Genomic DNA, 9,452 nt, shown 5'->3' with positions numbered 1-9,452 from the left:
AGAAATTATGAATCTAACCTTATGCATTCATACTTGGTGTGCGTTTATTTCACAAGCAATGATCGTATTCTAACATAATAACTAATTAAGTTTCATTAATCTTTAATAATCTTGAATATACAATAACTAATGGATACAATGTTAAAACACTCAACATAAAAATCAATCAAAATGTATGCTTAAACGATAACCCTATATACTTTCCATCATAAAACATTAATTTGTGATCCACGATATAAGTATCTTCCAATAAAAATCAAAATGAAAATCCACACATACACATGCATGATGCATGCCATAAACCAAAATATAAATTAATACAATATTACAATATAATATCCTCTTGCCTTACACCCCTCGTTTTTTATAAATTTATTTTTTGAACATGAGATATTATTCTATTTGTTACGAGTTTCTTTTATCCATCCTACAACCATATACATGTTTTTTATTTCTTAAATCCAAATTAAAAGGATTGAATTTACTAAGTAAAGACCAAGCCCAAAGCTTAACTGTCCATTCCAAGTTCACACATAAACGAGTCAAAACTTCAAAAAAAAAAAAAAAAAATCGATTCCCATTACATATTATATATATATTTACACTTGTGTTCGATCTCAAAGGCCAACCCAAGCCCTTTCTCACCCATAAAACACCATTCGGTTGTATGTATCCGTATTCCATGATATATCTATCTGCATCAAAAAAAAAAAAAAAAAAAAACATGACATTTCCATGTGAAAAGATTAATGATAACATGAAATAGAAATTAATTAGTAAAGTATGTTACCATTGTTGGTTTTTCCTGAATTCAGTCAGCACAGGGTATATGTTCTCAAATGCAGTGTAAGTCTCATCCCTAACCTGAAAATGAACAATAATATAATAAAATATAAGGATTAAGGATTCAGAAAGGGCAATTAAATATAAAAAATTAAATATGAAAAAAAATGACCTTAGCTCCAGTAAGAACAATTTTGCCAGAAACGAAGATAAGCAGAACAATTTTCGGTTGTTTCATTCGATAAATCAATCCCGGGAACAGTTCTGGTTCATACTATATTAACAATCACATGTTACTAGAGGAACATATGAAATAGTGGGCTAAATTTGTCTTTTTCTCAAACATAAAATGAGGGAAGATTTATATTATCAATCTTACACTTGAAAAGGCACCATGAGAGTATGCAAGGCCTTCAAGTCTAATGGGAAATTTAACATCACATGACCCAACAATGTTCTGAATCTTGAAATCCTATATTAAAAAAAGAAAAAGACACAAGAACATAATAAAATATAAATGAAACATTAACTAAAAGCAGAGACTTATAAGATGATGATGATGATGATGATGATGATGATGAATACCTTAAACTTGGCTGGAAACCCGAGTTTCTGAATTATTCGAGCATACTAAAGCACCAACATTAGGAAATATTATAATAACAAAATTAAGAGTAGTGTTTCATTTCATGATTATGGCATAAAACTTATATTGATATTATACTCTCTTAAAATACCTTCCGTGCAGCCAGTTTTGACTGCTGTTCACTCTTGGCTCCTGTACAAACCTGAAGCAGCAACACATTAATTCTAGCTAAAAAAAAAGATAAACCATTTAGATTTAGGGAAAAAAAGTCAAAAACAAGTTACCATCTTCCCAGAAGCAAAGATTAGAGCTGTTGTTTTTGGTTCTCTTATCCTCATGATAACAGCAGCAAAACGCTGAATAACAATATAATACAAATATATCACCTTTCTAAAATCTCCTATAAGTTATACATGCCACCAAGAAATTTAGTACCCTTTAAAGTTCCACAACTTTTCCTAAATATTATTTGATCCATATATACATTGCAAAATGGGAAAAATATGACAAGTATTCTAATCAAAGAACTAAAGATGCTAAACTCAATGCAAGATTTCTATTCAAGTATAATATAAAAAGGCCACTATGTATTATAGTATGTGGTATGTGCATACATATTACATAATGATAATAATACCTTTGGATTATATTCTGCATTTCGAGCTTGAAGTGCAATTGCCTTCAGGTCTAGCTTGCAATCCAGATTGACAGTAGACACGATGTTCCTATATGTACAGAATACAGATGCTAAAACTTTCAGTTCAAATATTATATATATATTTTTTGTATTTCTAGTCTTTATTTTCAACATCGAATCCCATTACCTCTTTTAATTAACACTTTCATATATTTTGAACTAATAATTGCATACATAGTTACAAACCCAACAGATTCACAAACAAAAAACTACATACAAACAATCGTATGAAACCTGAAATTCTAAAATTGAACAATTTCTATGGGCATTGATTAGATAATAAGATGGTTATGATCAGAAATGATTCATCATGTAGAGATCTTACAACAGTTTTACTTGACTAAATACATTCAATCATCCTCTATAACAAGAATAAGAATCTGAATCGAAATAAGACGTACTGAAGAGTAGGAACAATTCCAGATGGATGCTTAGTAAGATCAACTGGTTGGCTACCCTCCAACATTTGATCTGCCATGGATTCCTTTTCTTATGCCAAATCGTCCCACACCTCTTCAATCAAAAACAAAATCAAACTCAAACTCTTGAAATACCCATGAATAAAGAACTAACTAAACAATCGTTTGACTTCGTTTTACAATAATTATTTCATGAAATTGATCCACGAATTAGGTTTTACGAATCTGGGAACAAGATGACGAGCTTCAAGATCAACTGAAAACCATTTATAGGTCTAGAAAACTTGAATTTCATAAGAATGGAAAGAACCTAAGAAATGATATGCGAGATCTCACTCACTTGGGGTTTCTTGAAATTCTCAACGGATAGCTAAATGAATACGAGAATAGGAGCGAAATTGGTGAAAATTGAGCAAAAAGGTTGTAGAATTAGCGGTGAAATTTTGAAAAGGGGATGTTTTATAGGAAGAGATGATGATTTATAGGTTTTTGTAGAGAGTGATACTCTTGTATGAGAAGAGAGGAGAGGAGAGGAGGCGTGTTGTTTGTGGGAGTAGATCTGGAGGGGTGGAGAGCCGGGTGAGAGGAGTAATGGGCTGATTAAATTTGGGTATTTATTGCGTACCCAAAATACCCTTCTTAATATCTGTTGTCGACTGTGTGTTATGGGTATATTTGTAACTTTGCTGGTTGTATAGAAGGAAACTTTCCCGTGACAGGCTTGTGAGGTAATCATTGGTGAAGTACTATTTATCGTCCTAATGCGTGGCCGTGGGTCTGAACACTCCGAATTCTTAAGTCAACTACGACTGGGCCGAAGTTATGGATCCAATCACTTTGAGCTCCATTAACATTGAGTCTAGTTGGGCCAAAGGAAAACTTAACCAACTAACCATTTTACCAAAGACTATTCCATAGGTAATAATCGTGAGAATGAGAATTGTATAAATTTTGTTAAATTTGAAGATATGAATTTATTTATTTGTAGAAGCTTTTCGAATATGCAAGTAACACAGAAGCATAATAAGATTTTTGTGAAGGTGTGAAGAAAAAGCGGTTGTATTTGGAGAAAATGTTTTCTATTAAACGTGTGTTAAGTAAGTATTTAAAAAAAAAATTTAAACTGTTAATAACTATGTTTATTAAAATAATAATTTTTTATCATTGATAAGGATTGTTTTTGTGTCTAACTTTTGCTTATGATTATTAGGAAGAATGCAAAGGAAGGAGCGACTTTAGAATTAAACTTCTTCTATTTGAGTTTTTATGCGGTGTTTTGTAGCTTTCATAACCCTTTAATTTTCACTGATACAAAGTTTTAAGAAAATGAAAACATTTTTTATTCTATTGTGAATCATTCGTTTGGCAGTAGGAATGATAAACGTGCTATTAACTGGATTGATCGGCTACAAAATCCGGTTAATGCTACATCCATCCATTTGCAATTGTTTTTTCTTCTTCTAGCTCCTTAATAGTTTCAGTTTAATAAAACTTCAGTTGTTCAAAAAAATATGGCTGTAGGAGATTTTCTTGAACTTTAATAAAAGATCTTTGGGGTTCCTTTCAGGAGACGATGTGAGTGGATCTGTTTTTGAAATTTTGGTTTTTAACATATCCCACGTCGGATGGAAGTTGGAAAAGAAAGGAAGTGACAAGGGTTATAAAAGTGAATGATAAAAACCTTTCTCCAATGTTACTTTAGCGCTCGACCCATAAAAGAAACAGAATGGACAGATAAATCCTTAATCTTTGAAATTTTAAAACTTTAAAATACAATTAACGAGTACTCTACGACTATTGATTCTAAAACATCACAAGTTATATAAGGCTTGGGAGTTGAATTTAACTTCTTAATTGATTTTTATAAATCAGTCTTCAATTTGACTAGAAGGGCTTCTTTGAAATTACAGTGAATAACTCTTGAGTTCGTTGTCGTCGGGAACCAATTCCATCGAGTTCTACTTGTTTCAAGTTCTAAAGAACGGTTTTAGTTGGGTCCATGACAGCAGCTTCATATGTTCTAGGAACCATTGGGATCACTTACATTGAATTTTTTTCAGGTACCCACCATTTTTTATTAATTGTGATTTTGCACCAAATATTGCTTTTGAGAGATATATAGATTCACATTCCTACATAATAAACCAAAATGCATTTAGCACGCTACAAGATTGTGCATCCATCGAAAACAAAATCCTTCAAGCTAGACGTGATTAATTATTCGATGGCGTTATCAAGATTCAGATACCAAAAGTCAACTGTGAATTTCTGTTATATCCTTAGCTGAAAAAAAAATGATAATATCTTGAGCAACGTAGACATGTACCTTGAAGTTGAAAGTTAGGATGCAATTTTCGCGATCAAGTACGTAAAACATGAATCAATGAACGATATTAACATGAGGAGCAATTGTGGAATTGATGATTGACTGATTTTGCGACCAAATAACATAGTAATTAATTATCCACATGCATCGCGATTGGCATACAAAAATTGCCCTGATGCATCTTTTCTCTCGGTTTCGCGCCACGTGTTTGATAAAAAGCCTGAGAGAGATCAGAAGAGGTTTCATGGACGTCATTAACATAACGTGGTGGTGGATAATGAGAGTCCCCTCAAGAGTTTTAGCTTCTTTGAGAAGATTGTAATGGAGTAATTCGAATTAAATGGTCTGTTGTTAGAGCTGACGCTGTTCATTCCTGATGAAATGGATGATAGAGCGGTTTGTTTTTCTTTTGTTTCTTTCATTTAAATGACATGTTTACACCAAAAATTTCAAGACTTAGATTTTCACACTGCATTGTGCATTTCCTTCTACAATCTGTTAAAGACATAACATGTGATTTACTTGCTTTATGATCATCAGTTTCTTTTTGGTGAGTGGAATAGGTTGTTAAGTGGTTATACTAGAGACTAGAGATGATAGTATCCCGTATAAAAAGAGCAACAATAACGGGTCACCTATTCACATTCACATTGCCCAAAAGTTGCTTACAATCTTTCTTTTCATCAACTTTGTTTCTTTTACTTTTACTTTTCTTCTAACTTGTCAATTTTCACTTTCATGGTGGCCAATTTGCATTCGCAATGACATATATAAACTCTATAGCAGTTGAAATGCCTTCAATCTTTTGAGTCACTGTTGGTATTCAATGGGACAAAATTTCGCATTTCACTGAGAAACTGACATGCAGGTTAGATATTCTAGTTGCAATAAAGCAAATCAACCGTTTTAATTAGCAACCATTAGGTTATTTTATTATTATTTTTTTTTTCAAACCATGCACACTTTTTTAACACCGAGACATGGTTTGTTTAGTCTTTAGAGAAGAATATACTTAGATTATTCGATTACACAAGGTCGTTATTATTGCCTTATTGAAAACTTTTATTTGACATTAATTGATATATTTTAACAATTTATAATGTTGCTGACATAAAGAAAAAGAAACGTCATAAGGTACACATCCCTTTCCATCCAGTATTTTTGGAACAGGTAATTGTGATCACATGTACGTCACAGATAAAATATATTAAAAAAAGTGTCCACTTACAAAAGTGGGATGTATACGTCTATCAAACATGACGAATGACTATACCTGATCTTTTATTTTCTTTCGTTATTGTTATCTTATTACTAGAATTCGATGATCAATAAATACATCAAGGGTAAGTTTTAGAGAGACCCCCTCTATAGTTTCTGTCTTTATTTCATATCCTCTAGTAATTAGGCAGTCGGTAGGATGGAAAAGACTATTTTACCCCTCACCCCACTCGCACACGCACACACAAACTTTGTTCAATAGTTTTTTTGAAACTTAAGTTCTGTCGTAGTTACTTTGTATGAAAATAAGTTTGATGAACCCCATAAAATGAAGAATGAAGAACACAAAACATATATACGAAAGTGTAAAAAGAAAACCAATAGATATATAAACTGATTCTATGTTTTTAAGTAGATTTAATCATACGAAAACCAAAGTTTGAGAACAATTCGGAATGTTTACACACGCGATATATCCTAAAATAATATTCATGACTGATAAGTCATGAATACATGGTATCCATGAGGACCATGCCTAATTAATCAAAGAGCTAAAGGAACTCAACCTTGATTAAGAGAAAAGAAACAAGCGCATGATGTAAAGTTTCTCAGAGAGCATAGAAGTCAAGGAGAGAGATGAAGAAGATGGACTTAATTACCACCACCACCATCACCACCATATGGTGGTGGTGGTGGTGGTGGTTGAGGGGGAGAGAATCTCAACTGGTGGGGTAGTAGCAGTGGTGGTTGTGCTTGAGGTGATGAAGAGACATGGATCAGACATGTAGAGAAGAAAGAAAGACCAACCACCACCATGGTTTATACTTTATAGCTTTAAGTTTGTGTCTTTGTGAGCACCATGATCACCTCACACAAGCATGCCCAACATTAAAGGAGCACCTACTTGCAATAAAATAAAAAAATGAGGGTGGAAATTGAAATTCGAACAGATCTGAGGGGAGATCACTGTACTTTTACAAAACATAAAAGGACCTTGTAGTTCCAATCACATAGAAAAGACAAGTCTGTCTTTCTCTTCTAGTTTTTCTTAAAGAAATGATTGAATAAATTGATACTTTTATTTAATTAGAACTCTCAACATCCACCATTAATTTTCAACTAATAAGACAATTCTCTTGTTCCATGATTAATTTCTTTGTTTAATTTTTCATTCAAAAAACATGAGTCTCGGTGTTCATACGTAATTACGTACTGTTAATTCCACCAATAACCTTCACAACAACAAAAATCATGATAAAAAGTTATTAATCTTGATCTTATAAAGGAAATAAAGCTATGGATCGAGTGCATGCTTTGTGCATGATGTATGAAGATAAAATTAATTAGTTGAAGATTTCTTTAAGAATTATACAAGTAATCCCCCACTAAACCCAAACCAAGAAAAAGGACACTTTTTTCAGAACTCATGTGAACCATTCAAATTATCATGTCTGGCCACATGCTCCACAATCACATAAAGTATACTCTTAATTAATTTTCCCTTCTTTGATAATTCAATCAAAGATCTTGAAAGTGAAATAGCAAACCATGACATGAGATTTCATCATCATTTTCCCCTCTTATTATATTTCTAGATCTTAAATTAATTCCTCGTATTTTCGAAAAATCGTTTTTACTGTTGTAACCTGAAAAACACTGAAAAACAAACAACTGATATATAGTGAGGAAAATTAATTTTGAGGAACTTGTATCAAACATAGTCTCGGTCCATTCATTGCTTCAATTTCGTTTGTTCATTTTTATATTTAATACTAGTTGTGACACTCATGTATTATATGAGGTTTTTATAAAAAAATAAACATTCATGAAGATCTAACAATTTCTAAAATTTAAATTTATAAGAAAAAAAATATTAATTATTAAAATTGAAGTGCTTATTTATCTTTTAAATTTAAACTAATAACTTAAATAAATGAAAAACTAAAATAATTGGATTCAATTTAGAAATATAGAAATTATAAAGAAAGTTGCATTAATGAATTGAATATACATTTATTATTACATTTATTATATTTAAGTATTATATGAAATTTAATAAAATAGAAAAAACCAAAAAATGACACATGGATATAATTTAATCTAAATTTACCATGGTTGTAAATATCGGCCTAGGCGGCCGATTAATCGGCTGCCTAGGCGCTTGGCGGCTTCCAACCGCCTACGAATAAGGGTTAGAAGGTAAAATAATCGGCCTTGGTCAATATTGGTCCAAAACGGTCCAACTCGGTCCAAATCAGACTAAATCAGTCCAACTCAGACTCGTAATTGGGCCAAATCGGTCCAGCGAACCATGGGCTCAAAAGAACCAGTTAGATCACCGAGTAGTTGGGTTTGATATTTTAAAGAAACCTAAGTCTTCTTTTATAAGATATGTGTTCCTTCACTTTTTGTCCCACCATCGATGTGGGATACCAAACTTGTAACCTTCATTTTTTTTCACAACTCCATCGATGTGGGATGCCGACGGTGAAGCATGGGAATCTGACTGCTTTCTTACGAATTGAAATCGCTCGAAACGTGAAATCGCTGACTGCTTTCTTCTCCAAGCTGTGGACACATCTTCTCCGACGGACGACGCATCAATTTCGATTCACCTTCAAATCTTCAATTAAAATGTAGAAATTGGGACGTCTGAGGTAAATTCAAAAATTCACGGGAACTCCGATTCACCTTCAATTCCACGGGAACTCTGATTCACCTTCAATTCTAACACATTCCATCTGTGATTCCGTTTTCTGCTAGATCGAAGGTGGAAATTGGAACTTCGATTCATCGTCTGAGGTCTGTGTCTCGATTATCTAGTCACTTGTTAATCAATTCGTTCTCCATCTAAGGTGTGAGGTCTGTGTCCTAAAGTTAGGTTAAATATGCTGGAGTTTTCAGATTTTTTTAATTAATTCATTTAGTTCTTCGATCATGCATAGTTCTGATTTTGATTGTTGATGCCGATGGTGCTTACAAGTTGTGAATTGTGATACTAGCTTTGACATTTACACCTATACAGATACAACTGTAATATCTTGGTTACAAATTGAAGGAGTGGAAATCCTATGCTGTTAACTGCAAGTGTGGGTTTGATTCTATTTGGTTGTATACTAGAAATAAGCAATTTGTTGTATACTGGAAATAAGAAATTGATGTTTGTGTGTTATAATTGGTGTTTAACAACATGCATACTATGTGCTCGATGAAATGCCTAATGTAGTTAAAATGTTATTCATTATTCCAGGTTCACCTGGTGAAATGCCTAATGTGGTTAGAGATGAAACCTTAGAGGTTAAATACCCAAATGGTATATTGAGATGTCCTTTATGTGCGGGAAAAAAGAAGCAAACCTTCAATTGATCTTTCTCACTTCATTGTTGGTTGGATGTTTTTCTGAAAGAAAGATAGTGATATAGA

General features: G+C 32.6%; 1 protein-coding gene and 1 long non-coding RNA gene across 3 annotated transcripts; one reads left to right on the top strand and one right to left on the bottom strand.

Moving 5' to 3' along the window:
* Positions 1 to 480: 480 nt before the first annotated feature.
* On the bottom strand, positions 481 to 3,011 carry LOC145117309 (TATA-box-binding protein). Of its 2 annotated transcripts, none has more exons than XM_079053613.1 (10): positions 2,826 to 3,011; positions 2,468 to 2,579; positions 2,007 to 2,094; positions 1,654 to 1,725; positions 1,521 to 1,571; positions 1,369 to 1,413; positions 1,163 to 1,255; positions 956 to 1,057; positions 791 to 864; positions 481 to 695 (listed from the first exon to the last, which is right to left on the bottom strand). In XM_079053613.1, coding segments are annotated over exons 2-10 (603 nt in total). In that variant the 5' UTR covers positions 2,545 to 2,579; positions 2,826 to 3,011; the 3' UTR covers positions 481 to 694. The 2 variants fall into 2 exon arrangements, with proteins under 2 accessions (XP_078909739.1, XP_078909740.1); XM_079053614.1 differs by having other exon boundaries at positions 2,796 to 2,936.
* Positions 3,012 to 8,460: 5,449 nt separating this feature from the next.
* LOC145111087 (uncharacterized) lies at positions 8,461 to 9,452 on the top strand. The gene is made up of 3 exons (XR_013710166.1): positions 8,461 to 8,686; positions 8,793 to 8,831; positions 9,280 to 9,452. It is a non-coding gene; the product is annotated as an uncharacterized LOC145111087 (long non-coding RNA).

The sequence above is a fragment of the Lactuca virosa genome, chromosome 5 (genome assembly GCF_052849685.1).
Source record: "Lactuca virosa cultivar CGN04683 chromosome 5, Lactuca_virosa_CGN04683_v6, whole genome shotgun sequence".
Classification (NCBI taxonomy): domain Eukaryota; kingdom Viridiplantae; phylum Streptophyta; class Magnoliopsida; order Asterales; family Asteraceae; genus Lactuca; species Lactuca virosa.
This window is presented reverse-complemented; position numbering and strand designations above follow the sequence as displayed.

Excerpts from the sequence above, each read along its gene's own strand:
- LOC145117309 (XM_079053613.1), bottom strand. The coding sequence starts at position 2,544 with ATGGCAGATCAAATGTTGGAGGGTAGCCAACCAGTTGATCTTACTAAG. Across the intron at positions 2,095-2,467 it reads GGAATTGTTCCTACTCTTCA|GAACATCGTGTCTACTGTCA; the intron begins GTACGTCTTATT and ends CTGTACATATAG. Across the intron at positions 1,726-2,006 it reads ATGCAGAATATAATCCAAAG|CGTTTTGCTGCTGTTATCAT; the intron begins GTATTATTATCA and ends ATTGTTATTCAG.